General features: G+C 35.0%; 3 protein-coding genes across 3 annotated transcripts; 2 read left to right on the top strand and 1 right to left on the bottom strand.

The window, feature by feature from the left end:
- Nucleotides 1-300: 300 nt before the first annotated feature.
- LOC135127944 (zinc finger protein 320-like) lies at nt 301-2,548 on the top strand. Its single transcript, XM_064054657.1, has one exon. It carries the CDS (start codon nt 550-552, stop codon nt 2,527-2,529), a length of 1,980 nt encoding a protein of 659 aa, XP_063910727.1. The 5' UTR covers nt 301-549; the 3' UTR covers nt 2,530-2,548.
- Nucleotides 2,549-3,290: 742 nt separating this feature from the next.
- Nucleotides 3,291-3,882, top strand: LOC135127943 (protein SREK1IP1-like). The gene has a single exon (XM_064054656.1). It carries the CDS (start codon nt 3,388-3,390, stop codon nt 3,796-3,798), a length of 411 nt encoding a protein of 136 aa, XP_063910726.1. The 5' UTR covers nt 3,291-3,387; the 3' UTR covers nt 3,799-3,882.
- Nucleotides 3,883-3,934: 52 nt separating this feature from the next.
- On the bottom strand, nt 3,935-8,113 carry LOC135127753 (dual specificity mitogen-activated protein kinase kinase dSOR1-like). Its single transcript, XM_064054345.1, has 2 exons — nt 8,027-8,113; nt 3,935-4,881 (listed from the first exon to the last, which is right to left on the bottom strand). Exons 1-2 carry the CDS (start codon nt 8,111-8,113, stop codon nt 4,207-4,209), a joined length of 762 nt encoding a protein of 253 aa, XP_063910415.1. The 3' UTR covers nt 3,935-4,206.
- Nucleotides 8,114-19,255: the final 11,142 nt, after the last annotated feature.

Genomic DNA, 19,255 nt, shown 5'->3' with positions numbered 1-19,255 from the left:
TCCTCAACGAACTACCAACCTGAGGGCGACATTCACTAATTTCCTCTAAACGCACTAGACATGGCTGGTTGCCTACCTTGCAATGATTTTATTTTTTTTCAAAAGCTGTTTTGCGGCGTTGTTTTTTTCTTGGCGCGAAATTTAACTTTTAAATCAGGATACCACAAGGTTATAAAAATATATTTAGTATATACTTTACCTGTAGATTCCTATTTAGTTATTGAATTTGAAATCTCGAATTTCGGCACTTAAACGATGTTGGAAGAAGCAGCTACAAGTATTTCAGCCTTTTTTCATGATTATCGTTATATTATCTCGATTTTACACATCACTGAATTTTCAAAATGCGCAAACAACTACTTCGTTTCCAAAAACTTTAAACACACCGCAAAACCACAAATTTTTTTGCGACTAAAAACAAAAGTTCTCACATAACCTTGCTTTAATGTAAACATAACCTTATCACGAGAAGTTGAAGCGTTAATTTACATCAGTTATCGAATCCACAAACGTAATCAATTAGTGCCTATAATAACATAAGTGTGAAAAATGACCGATAAATTGTACCCAAATGCCTCATCCTACGGCAGCATTAACAACGTATACAACAGGGCCCCTTGTGCCAAACAACCTCTGGAAACAAATCAGCAGTACTACTCGTACAACATGCCAATCAACAACAACTACAACCAGTTAGAAGCTTTCAACATGTTGTCGCCCCAAAATTGCCACAAAAACCAAAGTGTGTGTATGTTTCCAGAAACAATGACCTGGGATAATCGAATCTGTGAAGACGCCTTAAAAATTCCCGATAAAATCGAGATGATAGAAATCACAAGCAAGGATCTGAGTCCGGCCAGTTATTGCAGTAATTTAGATTTATTGATGCCAGATTTTTATAAAACTTTGGGAAAGGACTTGAATTATTTTAATAAGTACGATGGGCCGTATAATAACTTCAACACCAACCAGAAAATAGTGGATTATCCTTCGTGTGCCCAGAGTAGTCAAGTGGTGGGTACCCAAATTGATAAAACAGTGAAATATTGCAGTATACAAAATATGCAAAAGTCGCAAGATTTTGATTATAGTGGATCTGCCTACACCGAACAGCCTTATCCCTGTAAATATCTGGCATCCACAAGTCAAGATTTTTACAGTGGTTGTTATGACAATAATAAATTGTTGGAGCCTTTACAAAACCAATATTTTGATTTACCTGCTGATACTTTTCAGCCCATTGATCAACAAACTGAAGGTTCTAATGATGAAAGTGATATAATAGTGGAAGAATCGGATGATGAAATTGCTGACTGTGTGGAATATGATAGTAAAAAAATCCCGTCAGAGTCCAACAGATGCATTATTTGCAATGTGTCATACACTCCTTTAGGAACTCAGTTTTATTTTTTGACTCTCAAGAGCCCGTTAACCATGTCTTCACAGAAACCAGTTTTTACTAAAATTGTGAGTATTGTGGGAAAAGTCACCAATGAAATCAACTACTTGTGTAGTGAATGTTTGGGTCTTATTAACACAATAGATCACCTCCAATTTAAACTGAACAATTTCAATGCGGAATTATTGATGAAATTCCAGAAGACTTGTCAAGACAATAACATAATTTACAGTAAAAACTCGTTAAAGAAAGTTAGATTTAAAACTCAGCAGAGTCATCGGATGAGGTGCAAACTGTGTAAAAAGGTGTTGTCCATGCAGGAACTGTGCAAACGTCACTTAAAAAGACACAAATCTAAAGGATTTTTGTGTGAATTGTGTGGTACAATCTCGCGAAATCGGCGCCAGTTCAAGTTACATTATCAGAAACATAAGAAAAAGCACCCCAAAATTAAGTGTTTTGTGTGTACAAATTGCCCCAAAACATTCAGGACTAAGTCAAATTTAGTAGAACACGAAAACTATTGTTTGGGACTTCTTCCATATTGCTGCAAATTCTGTGATAAAAAATTCCCGTCAACCACAAAACTGAAAAATCACGTCAAGTTAAAGCACGACAAGAAGTTTGTAGCGATTTGTTCGATTTGCAACATCGGTTTCGTTAAATTATCCGACTATAAATCACACAAAATCAGTCATAGCACTGATAAAAAATTCGCTTGTAGCAAGTGTGACAAGACCTACAAAACCTTGAGTAATTTAAATTTCCATATGAAGGTCCACAATAATAAATTACCATTTATATGCTCCATCTGTGATAGAGGTTTCATGCGAAAAGAATATTTAGAAGCGCACGTTAACAACCACAACGGAGTCAAAAACTTTTCGTGTAGTGTGTGTGATAAAAAGTTTGTTTCACAGAAAAATTTAGACTCGCATTTGAAGTATCACGACGGCTCGACTAAAACCAACACGTGTAACATGTGCGGGAAAGTGATGACGACCGGTTTTGAGGAACATTTACGAATCCATAACAACTTAAGAGAGTTTGAGTGTGACCAATGCGATAGTCGGTTCAATACCAAAGGGACTCTCGCCAAACACAAGAAACGTAAACACGCCAGTCAATAAAACCATTTGCAACCTAAAATAGTTTTATTTACAACTACAAACAATTAATATTTAGGGCCATGTAGGTGCTTCGCCTTCCTTCAATACTCGCCCATACAGCGCACTCTTGTCTCTAAACAGAGTGAGCCGTTCGGTTTCCGTTTTATCCAAATACCATCCGAAACCGTAGCCAAAAGCTGGTATAGCAAGGGCGAACATTTTTTTATTGATAAAGTATCTGAACTTCATTTTGTTCTTGCTGCTTTTTCAGATGTGCTTTGTACTTCTGGGTATGGGAGTAGTCGGCGTAAATCGTGCCTACGACAAAACTGGGAAGGAGTACTACTATAGAATAGCGACTGAGCAAACGGCCAAAACGAATGGCCATCTGAAATGAAAAATTATGTCATAATTAGGTTATGTTCACGAGTAAAAAAAAAGAAGTTGAATGGTAAATCTTAGGTTTTAATGCATACCAAATTCAAATCAGAACCACGTGTTGTTGTGAACTAAGCCCCCAGTTTTGTATTTTAGGCGAAAATTCGATTTTTGTGTCGCGACAGAAACGTCACTTTTGGTAAATCAAGCGTGCCAACACAAAATTGATATTCTAGTAATGCAATTTACTGCAGTAAAATTATTATAAAGCTTGCAACAAAGACTTTATTTAGTTGTATAATGCTAATATTATTATTTACAACAGGTGAAACGTTTTGAAAGTGAACTTTTTTGCAATTTGGCAGGTTTGCCAACCCAATAGTTATGTAAAATGTAAGCGACAATGTCAGACGTCAGTTGTCAAATCCGTTAAATCACGTTAAGCCAAAGTGTGGTTATGTTAGAATAACAAAATAATTTGTTATTTATCGAAAAACCAAAATGAATGAGTACGGGTCTCATTTGTTGCCCCCAGCGAAAGAGAGTACACGAGCAGCGTGTAAAAAATGTGGTTATGCGGGTCATTTAACCTATCAGTGTCGAAATTTCATAAAAGTAGACCCCAACAAAGAAATCGTTTTGGATGTGAGTAGCACAAGTAGCGAGACAGATCAAGAGTACTTGACTCCTCTCACTGAATTGCGAGAAAAGGAATTGGTGGAGAAATTAAAGAAAAAACGGAGAAAGAAGAAGAAGAAGTCGGAGAAGAAATCAAAGAGGAAGAGGAAACATTCATCAACGGAGAGTGAGAGTGATAGTGACACTGATTCCAGTGAGCGAGAAAAGAAGAAGAAAAAGCGGCAAAGATCTAAAACTAAGAAGAAATCGCAAGATTCGTCAGACTCGGATTAAGCAAATCGTGTTTTAAAACATCTTTATTGAAACAACAATTAATTTTATAAATAAATACATCACATATAAAATTCATTGATGAAAGTTTAAATAAGTTTTACAATCGTTACCTAATTGACGTACTTTTTGATCACAATATAAAAGCCTATTTATATCACAATTTTGACTGAGGGTTAACACTGTGGATGGACGTCACTGGAGAGGTAATGAAGACGAACACACATTTGGCATGAGTAGGTTTCAAAAAGTATACAAAATATTAACATTTGCTTTAAATACCCGTAACAGCAAGGGAAGGCGTTAACAGCATGCAATAAGGTAACAATCTCTTCGACTCAGTCACCAAAAACCACATTATTTAAACACTGATTGAACACTGATAAAACAAATAACATACAATTTACAGCCTTAACATTCAGTTTGGAGGGGTGGTAATTTCATTGTTTTGCTCAGCCAACTTCCAACGCTTACGTTATCTGCCCCGGCCTTTAGTATCCATTTGTGCTTCAGTAAAGTTTTCAAGTCAGCTCTCTCGTGGGGGTCTTTGCTTAAACATTTGCCAACGAAATCCTCAAATTCAGCCGAAAATGAACCTTTTGGCAGTGTTGGGGGCGGCTTCGTGACTATATAGTCCAACAGCTCAAATATTGTCTCCGGTTTTTGGGTTTTGGCGTCAGGGGGAGGAATTGGATAAACCCCGGTAGCCATTTCAACCAGAGACAAACCCAGCGACCACGCGATACTTTTAAATGAGTAATGGGTACCTTGCATAGTGCCTTCAAGTCTCTCAGGAGGCATGTAACTTCGGGTCCCCACCAACAAATGAGCCGTTGAGTCGGTCCTAGTCCCAGAAATTCCGCATCCGGAAAATTTGATTTCTCCATTACTTTTGATGAGGATGTTGCTGGGTTTTATTTCCGTGTATCTGAGAGCATTGCCGTCTTGAAGATCGTTCAGTATTTTCAACAGAGAGGCGGTGATTTTGGCAACGATGTTTTCGGGGATTTGCCCAACCTGTTGTAATACGAGATCGACGGAGTCTGTGTCCATAGAATCAAATACTAGTTGACAATGTGCAACGCACTGATTTAAACTTTTAATTAGTTGGTTTGCGGTATTTGTTGAAATTGTCTGTCTACATGGCTGTGTGCATGCTGCTTCGATTAATTACTGCATTTCCATTCCCGCTGCAAGAGCTGCAAGTGAATCAATAATTTATTTGTAGCGGAAAGGGGAAGCCTACGCAGGTGGGGAAGGGGTGCTGTACCCACGCGCAATTGCCCTGGGAAACTTTGCAAAAAAATCGACATCGTATATTTGTTTATGCATGATAATTGTTTTTTCGAAAATCTGTTTCTGTGTTAATAATTATTATGAAGCGAGCTGATTGAGTCAACAGAGGTATTATTGTATCGTAATGTAAATTATTTTTTCATTGTCACACCATCTTTTCAAATTCTGAATGTAGTATTAATGTTTTCGCTATAAATGAATAAAAGCTAATGTGATATTAAGTTGTTTTTTATTGAACTGTTTGTCTCTTATTTAAAATTGTATCACATCAAGGATTTTTATTCTTCAAAAATATTTTGGTAAAAATATTTACTTTTTTCTGCCGAATGTTTACATCAACAGTATGTTAGATTGCATAATTGTGTAAAATTAAAATAGTATTTAGCATGCAAATTATTGACAACGTTGGTTATACAAACTTTGGTTAGTGTTTTGTATTTTCTACGGCATTCTTAAAATACTTATAAAGTTTGACAACAATCAGTCTGCTAGTTTCGGAGATTAACTGTTTAATAAGAATTGACACAGACGACGGATAGACAGACAGATTGACGGAAACGGGAGACCTATTTTGTCATACTCTAGGATAATTTATTTAATATTTTTTTCATAACGGTCCACAGCTTGAAGAATGCGGACATGATGTCTGTTAGTAATTGTATTAGACATCTAAAATCCGAAACAACGCCACTAATCGCTGTAAATTTTTTAATTACATTCTTAATCGTCTTCAAATATGTAGACGGATCTCAAAATTTTATTCAGTAAGTATCACTTGAAATTTATAGTTTAACATATTGTGTTGTGCGTGCCTAAATAATGTGACGATAATTTAAATCTTGCAAATACTTGTTCCTAAAAAAAAACATTTTTAGAACTAAATTTCATATAACGGATTGCTTAGTAAATATTAAAGATAATTCAAATTTATTATTCAGTCCTTCCAGAAAGTTGATGCCGTGTTCTTAACAAATTATTAAATAAATGCGTATATATACAGTGTCTTTTTTAACGCTTTGACATAGGAATTTACGTACTAATAACAGTGAGTCGTGTTAATAAATTTTCTAGCAGGGATTTACAAGTGTAATTTGACAGAAAGTAAATTAGTATTTTATAAATCAATTTTAGTTCACTTTATCGTACAGAAGAAAATATTTGCCGATTTATAGAAAAAATAAATTTATTAAATTCACAATATTGTTTGCCAAGTAGGCTATGGTAAAGTGACATAAATAATAATTATATATTTAGTAAACGTCTAGTAGTAATAATGAAATACTTTTACTAGGAATCGACCGATTTGGAAATTCGGCCATAAAGGTTTTTGCAAATATGACGCGCTGCAACTAATTATTTTGACACCTGGACATGGCCTTCTAAGCAATGAATATGTAATGAATTTAATGTACTTTTTTATAATTCCCTAATTATCTGGTATTAACAACATAAAAAAAATTGGTCTAAAGAGTTTAGACAGTACTTCCCTCGTTGTCGGAAACGTGACGACTGCATGCCTATTATGTTTTTTTTTCGCAATAGATTTCAAGGCATTCGGTTTTGTAGTTCCTGAGTAAACCAATAAAATAAATTTACGCATTCATTATTTTTTTTGAGTCACCCGGTATATGCAAATTCAAAAAATATGAATGGAATGATAAATTACAAGTACCGACTCATCATATTTTGTACATTCTAGATAGGATTTATTCGGCAAACTTTTGAGCTGACGTCATCAGTTTTTTGGAGAAGATAACCAAATATATTTTGACTAAAAATTTATTATGCTCTTTATAATCTTAAAACATCTGCAAGATTTCAAAACATTCGGTTCTGTAGTTCCTGATTAAATCAATAAAATACATTTACGCATTCATTAATTTTTTGGGTCACCCTGTATATGCAAATCCAAAAAATATGAATGGAATGATAAATCACAAGAAGGGACTCATCATATTTTGTACATTTTAGATAGGATTTATTCAGCAAAATATTGTGGTGACGTCATAAATTTTTTAAGGGGGATGAGCAAATACATTTTGATCATAAACTTACCATGCTTATGATAACTTTAAAACATCTTCAAGATTTGAAAGCATTTGGTTTTGTACTTCCTGAGTAAATCAGTAAAATAAATTTACGCATTTTTTAATTTTTTTGAGTCACCCTGTATATGCAAATCCAAAAAATATGAATGGAGTGATATATCACAAGTACAGACTCATCATATATTGTACATTTTAGATAGGATTTATTCGGCAAACTTTTGAGCTGACGTCATCAAGTTTTTAGAGGGTATAACCAAATATATTTTGACTAAAGATTTATGATGCTCTTTATAGCCATAAAACATCTGCAACATTTCAAAACATTCGGGTTAGCAGATTCAAAATTAAATTGGAAAATGTTGTTTTATAATTTTTATTTTTTTTCCAAAAATTTGGACGTTTCGCGTAAAAACTCAATTCGGAGTCGTAAACGACATGTGTAGGACTATGTTATTTTATACAATTTAAGACTCATTTACTATGTACAATTTTGAAGTGATGTCATCGCATTAGTGGTGGGGATGATTAGACAAATTTTGGTTAGCGTTTTACCATCTACATGATATTCCTAATATAAGTACAAAATTTCGTAACAATCGGTCCAGTACTTTTGGAGATTATCTGTCTAATAAAAATCCGGGACGGCAGACAGACGGACAGACAGACGAAAATGGGAGACCTATTTCTTCGTCTTCTAGGGGTCATGAAAGATCGAGAAAACGTAGAAGTAGAGAGTCGGCCGACGGACTCGATTACAATACTTCCTTTGCTTACGCTCGGGAAGTAATACATAAAAAATAAAAAATTACAAGACCAGTACTATAACTAAAAGAATCGAGATGATTTTTAAACGTCGTTCCGCGATAAGGCGTTCCAGTGGTTACAACCTCGATAAGACCAAAAATGTTGTCGAGAAAGAATACGGTCTTGTTCCTTGTGGGGTTTCCAAGGATGTCCTCGAAGTATTGCGTCATTATTTAGTATGAAGAAGTTGTTAATCAGCAGACCCCTAAAAGCTCGATTGGTGAGAATAAGGTCTTAATATTCGCCTTTTGTATAGTTTTGGAAATTTCATTGTACCCTATAGAATTTTATTGGCAATAACGAGACGGACAGTAGTACAATAGCAAGAGATATTTACAACTTAAGTTGTCGCGTGCCGGTAATCCCCAGATGCTAGAAACCAGAATAGTTCAGGTCCGGGCAGGGACCATCGTTACTCATGAACGGAAATGACCATTATTTTATGAGTGCAACTACCTGCCAAATGTTCTTAGACAAATTCGAGTGAACTGGTGTGAGCCATAAATATTTCTTACCATTATACTACTGTCCGTCTCGTTATCGTCAATAAAATTTTATAGGGTAGAATGAAATTTCCAAAATAAAACTAATTTTGGTATATGACTTATACCCTCTAAGATAATCACCTGATTTGACCTGACCTGACCTGACCTGACTTGAACTGACCTGAACCGACCTGAACTGACAAGTAAAATTTGTCTATTCTATACATTATAAATTTCCTGGAAGACTAAATAGAGAGGAAAAAGTGTCCTTTTTTGTTGTAAAATGCTTCTAGAGACTTTAAAACGTCTAGCAAAGAATATCTAGATGTATGTATAAGTTGTCAACTGTTTCACTAATGTTTAAGCCTGCGGTTTATCTTGGTTTCTTCTTAAAATAAACTTCCTTAAAAAATTTTAAACGTCTATTGATTAAAAAAAAAACTGCTAAGAAAAGACTGAATTTGGTAAATGCAAATCCTGTAAAAAAATAAAGGGTGGGTGAGCGAGGCTAGTATTTGCTAAGGACCTGATTGATGTTGGTAAATACATATCCTCTAAAAAAAAGGGGCGGGTGGGCGGGGCTAGTACTTACTAAGATAAAACTGATTTTGACACTTTTGACATTTTCGACTATTTTTCTAACTAGAAGAGGTCAGGTCACGGTAGGTCAAGTCAGGTCAGATGCATGAAATAAGAAATAAATTTTATAGCAAATAGTATAACAAAAAAAAATACGATTAGCCTTGTTTTTTACTTTTTTTACAACGACGGCAACTTCACAATAGATAACCGTTTCTCCTTCTTCCTCCGTAATAATTGAAGTAAAACAGCCAAGACTTTTAGATATATCTTTATCACAAAATAAGTTGAGCCTAAATAATATGATTGTTGTAAAATTGTATTAGAACTAGTAAAAGTTAAAACTTTTAATATGAACTATGAATTTACAGGCAGTGATACAAAAATTACACGCGTCAAGGGAATAGTCAAACTTTAACATGATTCAGATTAGAAAATCAATAATAAATTGATATTGTACTAATTATTTTCGTTGGATTGGAATCATGGCATCGAATGCGCTTTAACTTTGTTTAAAAATTGCACTGCTACACAAGAAGTAAGTGGGATTTATAAACTTGCTGTTGACGTTGAAGTTCCCGCTGCAGTTGCTGTTCCCGGTGACGTTGCTTTTAAAGCTGAAAAATTGTCATTTGTTAACTGCGTTGTCAAGTTGCCGTTGATAGTAACTTTGATGTTCAACTTTTGCAATATTTCAAGGGGTTGTAGAAGAAAAGTGGATGATTTAAGTTGATTACTACAAAATTTTACCATTTTAGACATGTTTTAAGTTTCTTTTATCGAAATAAGTCTACACATATTAAGAAAAAAAGGCAAAATGTAGAACTGCCCACCCGCCCTACCTCAATTGTGATGTTTTTGAGTATATCGTGTTTAAAGAATACTATGTATATTAAGAAAAAAAATAATGGCAAAGATTAGGCCCCACCCATATCCGCCCGGATCTCAATTCTCAATTATGATGAATTTTTCATTCGTTGTCAGATTGAGGGGCGGGGCTTAATTGCAAGATCCATATTTGTCTTACAATAATTTACCATTTCAAACGTGTTTTAAGTTTCTAAAAATAAAAAAAAACACAATTAACTTGGGGTGGGTGGGCGGGGTTTATATTTTGCCTTCTTTTCTTAATATACATAGTATTCTTTGAACAACACGATACTCAGAAACATGTTTTTAATTTATTGTAGAGAAATAAGTATTTTGCAGTTAAGCCCCGCCCCTTGCTTCACTCCAAATAAAAAAAATCATCACAATTAAGATAGGGCGGGTGGGCGGGGTGACATTTTACCTTTTTGTTTTAACATATGTACACTTCTTTTCACAACATGAAACTTAAAACATGTTTAAAATGGAAAATTTGTGTAAGGAAATATCGATCTTGCAATTAGGTTCTTCCCCATAATTGCAAAATCCATACTTCCTTACAAAAATGTACCATTTTAACCATGTTTCAAATTTCTTGTTGCGAAAAGATGGCTATCTATATTAAGAAAACAAAGGAAACATATAGGCCCCGCCCACCCACCCTATCTCAATTCTGATGATTTTTATATGTACTTACTCGTTTGCACATTAAAAAAAAATATATCCCTTACGTTACGGTCTGCGCCCCTTTTGGCGCTGCGCCCCCCCGCCTTGCGGGGTATGCGGGGGTGCTATTTACGCCACTGTTAACAATGTATAAGTACTGAAAGAAAGCCACAGTGTAGAAAATGATGGCAGCTATTTAAAATATGAGGGTCTGGGTATTGGGGTGATTAAATGGCTTAATATTAGTGGGCCTCATTATCTCCATCAAAAGACACTTAAAAATCTACCTACACAACATTCCATTCCCTCTACTTTTAAGAAGTCCAGGGTGACATTCCTCTACACATGGTTGCCTGCGTTCTTGACTGATTTTCTTATTTTTAATTTTTCAAATGCGGTTTCGCGGCGTTGGGGTTTTTTCTCGTAGTGCGAAATTTAAATTTCAATTCAGGACACCACAGTATAGAGCTTTCTATATTTATTAGTTACAAATTTCAAAAAGTTGGTGTTACGTATATAATTATTATTGTTACTTTTTGATTTTACTTATAAATTCTAATACAGGACAACAGCAACATAACATAGTAAAAATGCGTTGCAAAATTATGAAGTTTAAAAAAATTCAAGAAGTTTAGCAGGGCAACGATTGACTTGCGTCATAGCCTCTACCATGAGACGAATAAATGGTTGCCTAGAGGTTTTCGTAACAAGTTTTCAAATATCTTTTAACGTCGGTAAGCAGTGAGCTTTGCAGTCTCATTCTTTCGGTAAAGTAAGTGGTGCAGTATTAATCGGCAAAATATCGACTAGTTTTAAGCGATTAAAATTCCTTTCCTTATTTACACGCAAAAATGAACCGTGTGATCGTGTGAACTGTATATAGTTAATTGCAATAACTTATGTTTATTATATAAATTGTGTAAGAGTGCAGTCAATCTGTTAATGTTAAGTAACCGGTAATTGTATTTGCATAACGTATATTTACTGAACCAATTATTGTTGTATAAAATGTTGTTTTTGACATTTCAAAGACACACCAAAATTTTGGTCCTGATACAATTCGGTTTGAAATACACTATAATTAATAATGTTTTAGCACCACGGGGTACCCAGAAACGCGTGTCCTACAAAGTTAACCCACGTTGGCGCTAATAACGATTATTAAAAATTACGAAAGTACAAATTTTCGACCACGCTGTGAGGGTTATTCCTACTTTGACAAAAAACGCGATAATTAATATGTAGACTTCTTGTAATTATGGAAATGGGGGGCCACCAGTCACCCATCAATCACTGTAATCGTAAACCATTTCTCATCCATCGATAAATTTCTTATGCATTTTTAAAGAGCCGAGGTGGCCTGTTTTCGGCGTTATAAATTTAATAGAAAACGATAGGCGGTTTGCGCAACGATTTTCCTCTGGTGGACGACATTAGGACATTGTAGCACCACACCTCGTACGCACGCACAGGAAGAAGAACTTTCTCTGTGTCGATTGCTCAAAATCATCTTTGACAGTTCGCGCTTCAGCTTAATCACCTCCGAGAGTTATTAGGTCGCTTGTAATCAGATTTGGTTTCTACAGGAAATGCTTGACCGATGAAGGAAATTATGTCGCATAAGTGTCATCCACCCTGCACATAATAACAAATGGCATTTCCTGAACACTGATGAAAATCAATTTTTAACACCTCCGAGAGAAAGGTGAGCAACTTAATGAGGTGCAAATTTGGTTAAAAACCTCTTACGCGGATTAAACGCGGTTTTGCCCTTTGGAGATGTCGGCACGATTTATCATAAATCGACGATTAGAGTGGATGATTGATGTGACAATTATGCAAAACTGATTCTTGATTTCTGTGTTATTTAGGGTTAACGTTGCACTTTCACTGTGCAGTACTAGATCACGAAGCATTATGTGCCGCTTTAACATATTGTTTGCGTCGAATACTTGTTGTTGTGTTCTTTTTGTACTCATTTGAATGGTTTTTCGGTCTGGTTTGTGCCATAAAACAAGCCTCGCCCAAAGTAGGAAGTTTCAGCTGAAAGGTAGAGTTAAATTACTTTGATCGGAATGGGGTTTTTTATATTCCATTGTGGTGCATTCACCAACATTTTGCACATTTTTCTGCTCGCTCCAAGATTTGTTGCAAATCAGCTTCAGCTTGTCAGGAGCGAGAATGTTTTAAGAAATTTAGCGTTTTTGAAGAGCTTTTTTTTCATTAAGTGCGACCGGAATTTTGCAGTGGCGGTGCAACATTATTAAAACAGTCAAAACGTGTCATTTACCTTAGATAGTATGTAAATAAGCAGTAGTTGTTTATGTTACGAACAGGAACACGGTTCTAGGTCAAAGGTCGCGGACTGCGATCTAAGTGAATGGTGCTATCTCATTTTCAGCATAAGTAACGTATGCACATCACTTTCGTGCTGCTTTTTTTTGGTATGACTTTTACACGACAAAAAATTTATAATATTAATATTCACCTTTTTTTACTAAACGTGAAATCTGTCGCTGTTAATCTTTTATAAACGAACTTATCTGATTTTAATTTTTCTGTCTTTTGGCATCGGTACATGAGTTTGAACATCGCAAACAAAAATGTGTAACTAAAAACCAGCACAAAAAAGTGGTCCAAAGTGTTAAACAGAACCTCCATCGTTCCTGAAATACAATAAAACAAATTTAGAATCTTCGAAAAATTATAGAAATTTATTTTGACTTTTTTTACAGTCTCTAGGGTTAAAATAAAATACGTGTGCGGTCTGGATCGTTTGTAAAGTATGACATTCGGACCCATTGGTATATAATATAAAATTTAAAAATATCTAAAATGTTTAGGGTAAAATATAAGGACGGACTCATAAACCACAAGTATAATAGTATGTTATTTTAAGAAATTTAAATAACATTTGCGATGCAAAATTTAGAAGTGTCGTCATCACATTGTTGGTGGGGATGATTAGATCAGTTTTGATTAGCGATATTCCTAAAATACATATAAAATTTGACAAACATCAGTTCAGTAGTTTTGGAAGTTCATCTCTCTAATATGTATCGACATACACAACGTACAGGCAGACAGGCGACATTTTTTTAAGCAAATTTTATTAAATGAATCACTATTACTCCTTCGACATTTCCGTAAAATGGCAAAATAATGACTCCATATTTGCGCTTTGAAATTTTCTCATTGACATTTGTGTCGAACCTTTGTTGCTGTTAGGAACTGATTTTGCAGAAAAATACTATATTAATGTTAATAACAAACACTTTTAGTAATATACATATGAGTTGTGATATAGATAAAAATTGATGTATCTTTAGAATTAAACAAAAATAAAAAAATATATCGGAAGTTATTTCGATAGCACTTCCCTTGCCCGTGATGTAAAGTCCAATAAATCCCGTCTTTTTGAAAAATTATAAAATTTGATTTTTCTTTGTTATGATCTCTATACATTAAAAAAATAGCTTACGATTTTTAGAGTTCATGTAGAGCTTGATTTTTTGAATTCATTAATTTATCATACTTTAATTACCCATACTCCGCCACCGCCTTTGATTCGATTGCGAAAGTCTGGATGCCTAAAAGAAAAAATTAAGCCGGATTCATAAACCACAATATAGGATTATCGAAAAAAAAGAGTGCCATCATCAAATTGTTGGTGGGTTGATTAAATACATTTTGGTTAGCGTTTTACATCCACGCGAAATTCTTAACATGCACATAAAATTGATAACAGTCGGTCCTTTAATGAGAATCGACACCGACAGACAGACGGAAACGCGATACTTCCTTTTTCGTACTCTAGGGGTCATGAAATGTTGAGAAACATGAAAGTATCCAATTGCCCGGTGGACCCTTTTACAATACTTCCTTAGCTTACGCTCGGGAAATAAAAATAATTGACTTTCAAAGGTAATAAACAAACAACGTTTAGAGGCGAAAAATAAAGACTTAAGTCTTTTCGATACTCAGATAAAACGATTCTTCAATAAGAAATGTGCATTATAATAAATGGTATACATAATTTGACAATAATTTCTTAACAATGACGCGAAATTTAAAAATTTGGTTTTAAATCTGACGTAACTATCCAACGAGTGTACAGTAAAAAAATATATTTGGAGCAGGCCTTGCAATTATCATTTGTCGTTTATTTATAACAGTGTAATTATTTTCGGACACTAGGTAAGCAACCGAAAATACGTTAGATTACTTTGGAGTATCTATCTGAAATGCAGTCAGGTTGACAGATAATTGACATTTGATTTTCAATAACCGCCAGTTTTTAACGTGACTCTGTCTACACTCTAAAAAAGCTGTCAACAACTAAATTTTCACCGCCTGCCCAAAATATATTTTTATTGTACATCTGTTATTATAGTTTCTAAATTCTAAAGTGGAAAAACTGAGAATAGAGGAAAGAGAGAGGAAATACATACAGGGAGGAGGGAGAGAGGGGATAGAAGAGACAAAGGAGGCACACACAATTTTCTTTTAAATTTCCAAATATGACAAAAAAATTAAAAAGTGTATAGGCGGCTTTTAGTAACTTTCTTTTAAAATATCTAGTATCTTAGTCTTATTTTTATTTCTCGAGCGTAAACAAAAGAATCGACAAATGACTACTTTAAAGTTTTTCGACGTTTCATGACCCGTGGAGTAGGAAAACAATAGGTCTTCCGTTTCCGTATTTCTGCCTGTCGTTTGTGTCGATTGTTATTAGGCAGATGACCTCCGAAACTACCGGACCGAATGTTGTCAAATTTTAGTAGTACTTGTATGTATATTAGGATTATCATGTAGAATGTAGATGGTGAAACGCTAAGCTGTTTTGTTTAATCGTTGCCACCAACAGTTTGTGGACGTCACCTCAAAAGTTTGGATGGTAAATGCTATTTAAATTTTATAAAAGTACATACTCCTTCCTGTGCTTGTGCTTTATGAATTCGCTTTGAGTTTGTACCCTAGGCATCCAGATTATCGCAAGAAAATCTAAATTGTTTATCAACATTTTTTTACACTGTGGCTGCTGCAAATTACATATCTACACTTTTTTCTCAAAAACTATGGACGAGGGAAGTTCTGTCTAATAACATAAGACCAATTTTTAAATTTAGAAATTGATCACTTGATCAGATATAATTTTCCCACTTTTCGATAATATAAAAAAAATTCCTCAAAATTTTTTGTTTGTTGATTTTTTTTTCTTGCCATTCATTGCAAATAAAGAAAGAGATGTGTTGTTTTATTACTGAATGCAGAAAAAATTGCCTTTTTCAAAAATATTAAATTTGACATCTCGTGCTATTTGAGAAAAACCAAGATGGCTTTGTATCTCTAAAACAAATATCGATGGAAATTTGATAAACCTTCCATGCTTTTTAACGACCCTGTATTTAAACAACTTGCCAGTGTTTCTTTGGTTTCCATTCCGAAGCACAGTGACTATTTCGGGATTTCAGATTGCTTGCTCTATGTTAAAAAAAACACACTATAGCAAAAAAAAGAAAAACTGTCCTTTGAAACAAACAATTTTGCATCCCAAGATGTGTTTTACAACATTTTATCATTTTGAATGATGACCTCATCAAGTTTCCAGAGTTTGAAGAGAATATACAGGGTGTCTTAGTTAAAATTCCGCGGCTTTTTGTTTTTTTAATAAAATTGAAAATGAAACAATTATCTAAGTGTTGTTTGTACTGTAATCACAATTTAACGGTCTATAAACATCCATAAAAAATGTAGGCTGCATTTAAACAAAATATAAATTTGCGTCGCGACGTCAACGCCATATATGCGTCACATTTGGAATGTAGTAAATTAAGCTTTCCCATTCTAGCTAAAAGGAGTAACATTTACAGAATTTGAATACCTTCACTACAATTTTTAATTAATACGACGAGATCTATATCTCAATTTTTTGTCGATTTTTAGACAGCTTTATCAAGCTCGATTTTTCTAAATTTTTACTCTTTATGAAATTTTTGGCTTTTTTAGACTACTTTCGAAAATTACCTTAAGAGATTTTTTTCATAGATTTCGATCTCTAGAAGATAATTTCTGCTTGATTTCTTCGAAAAATTTTGCTATATTTCTAGGATCCCTAAATGAAATTTGGTATTGTTTGGATTTCTAAAAATTTTTATTTTCAAAGCGAATAATTCATAACTCTTATTTCGGGACTATAAAAGCACTACAATTTTTAATTAATACGTCGAGATCTACATCTCAAATTTTTTGTCGATTTTTAGACAACTTTATCAAAAGCTCGATTTTTCTAAATTTTTAATTCTTATAAAATGTTTGGCTTTTTTGGACCACTTTCGAAAATTACCTTAAGAGATTTTTTTCATAGATTTCGATGTCCGGACGATAATTTCTGCTTGATTTTTTTGAAAAATTATACTATATTTCTATAGAATCACTAAATGAAATTTGGCAATTTTTAGAATTTTTAAAATTTTTTTATTTTCAAAGCGAATAATTCATAACTTTTGCTCCCGGACCATAAAAGCACTATATTTTTTAATCAGTACGTCGAAATCTATATCTCAGATTTTTTTGCCGATTTTTGGACAACTTTATCAAAAGCCCGATTTTTCATATCCGCATGAAATTTTTGGTCTTTGACCACTTTCGAAAATTAGCTAAAGAGATTTTTTTCATAGATTTCGATCTCCAGAAAAAAAATTCTGCTTGATTTCTTCGAAAAATTCTACTATATTTCTAGGATCGCTAAATGAAAGTTGGTATTTTTTGGATTTCTAAAAATTTTGATTTTCAAAGCGAATAATTCATAACTCTTTCTCCGGGACCATAAAACACTACATTTTTTAATTAATACGTCGAAATCTACATCTTAGATTTTTTGTCGATTTTTAGACAACTTTATCAAAAGCTCGATTTTCCTAAATTTTTAATCCTTATGAAATTTTTGGCTTTTTTAGACCACTTTCGAATATTACCTTAAGGGATTTTTTTATATACTTCTTTCGATCTCTAGAAGATAATTTCTTCCTGATTTCTTCGAAAAATTATACTATATTACTAGAATCACTAAATGAAATTTAGCAATTTTTAGAATTTTTAAAATTTTTTTATTTTCAAAGCGAATAATTCATAACTTTTGCTCCCGGACCATAAAAGCACTATATTTTTTAATCAGTACGTTGAAATCTATATCTCAGATTTTTTGTCGATTTTTGGACAACTTTATCAAAAGCTCCATTTTTCAAATCCTCATGAAATTTTTGGTATTAGATCACTTTCGAAAATTAGCTAAAGAGAGTTTTTTGTAGATTTCGATCTCCACAACTTATTTTTGGCTTGATTTTTTCGAAAATTTCTACTATTTTTCTAGAATCGCTAAATGAAATTAGGAAATTTTTATGATTTTTAAAAATTTTGGTGTTCAATTCGAATATTTCGAAAATGTTGCCCCGGGTTCATAAACACGCTATATTTTACGAATCAGCACGTAAAGATCTGTATCCCCAGATTTTTTTTAATTTTTAGGCAACTTTTTCAAAAGCCCAAATTTTAAATACTTATTGTAACATCCCCCAAATTAGTACCCATGCGCTCCGCCGGACCCTCCGCGTTAGCGCTCGTGTCACCAGCGGAGATGTCGGTACGACACCTCCCACGCCAAACCACCCTCACCCCATTGGACAAATAACCGACTCAGCCCTACAGTAGGAGAGGGGATCACTAATAAAAGAGGGTAGCACACCCTCTTCAGACAGAGTTCTACCAGCTCTCTTGGGTGATCTCCACAAGCACTGGGTGTCCGGTCAAGGTGGAACAACTCAAGACTTGCCCGGTAGAAGTCTCCTCGTCCTTCGTAGCGAACTCCACAAGCACTGGGTGTCCGGTCAGGGTGGATAAGCTACGGGCGAGCCGCAGCCCCGACTCCACGCCGAGCTACCCCTTCCGAGAAGGCAGAGTTCTACCAGCTCTCTTGGGTGATCTCCACAAGCACTGGGTGTCCGGTCAAGGTGGAACAACTCAAGACTTGCCCGGTAGAAGTCTCCTCGTCCTTCGTAGCGAACTCCACAAGCACTGGGTGTCCGGTCAGGGTGGATAAGCTACGGGCGAGCCGCAGCCCCGACTCCACGCCGAGCTACCCCTTCCGAGAAGGCAGAGTTCTACCAGCTCTCTTGGGTGATCTCCACAAGCACTGGGTGTCCGGTCAAGGTGGAACAACTCAAGACTTGCCCAGTAGAAGTCTCCTCGTCCTTCGTAGCGAACTCCACAAGCACTGGGTGTCCGGTCAGGGTGGATAAGCTACGGGCGAGCCGCAGCCCCGATACCACTCCGAGCTACCCCTTCCGAGAAGGCGAGGGTGGCCCCCAAGGCTTCCACAGCAATCGTCCCCGAGGCGGAACGCCGTGACAGCGGATGCGGGCTCCGAATAATTAGTGTACTGTGTTTTTTTGACTTTGTAAATACATTATTATTAAATAAACTCTTACAAACTGGCGCCCAACGCTACGGCCGGAAAACCGCGAAAAGCACAGTGAAGTGAAAAACGCGAACAGTACCGCGAAAAGCACAGCGAAGTGGAAAACCGCGAACAGTACCGCGAAAACCGTTGTAAGGTGAAAAACCGCGAAAAATACCGCGAAAGTGCGTAAAAACGCGAGAATTTAAAGAATCGTGTGCACGAACTTTCCATCCTCCCATATCAAGCCCACCATATAG

Source organism: Zophobas morio, unplaced genomic scaffold (genome assembly GCF_036711695.1).
Source record: "Zophobas morio isolate AGI-343-1 ecotype UQ-CSIRO unplaced genomic scaffold, CSIRO_AGI_Zmor_V1 ptg000012l, whole genome shotgun sequence".
In the NCBI taxonomy this organism is placed as follows: domain Eukaryota; kingdom Metazoa; phylum Arthropoda; class Insecta; order Coleoptera; family Tenebrionidae; genus Zophobas; species Zophobas morio.
Note: the sequence above shows the minus strand (reverse complement) of the source record. Positions and strands in the feature narration are given on the sequence as shown.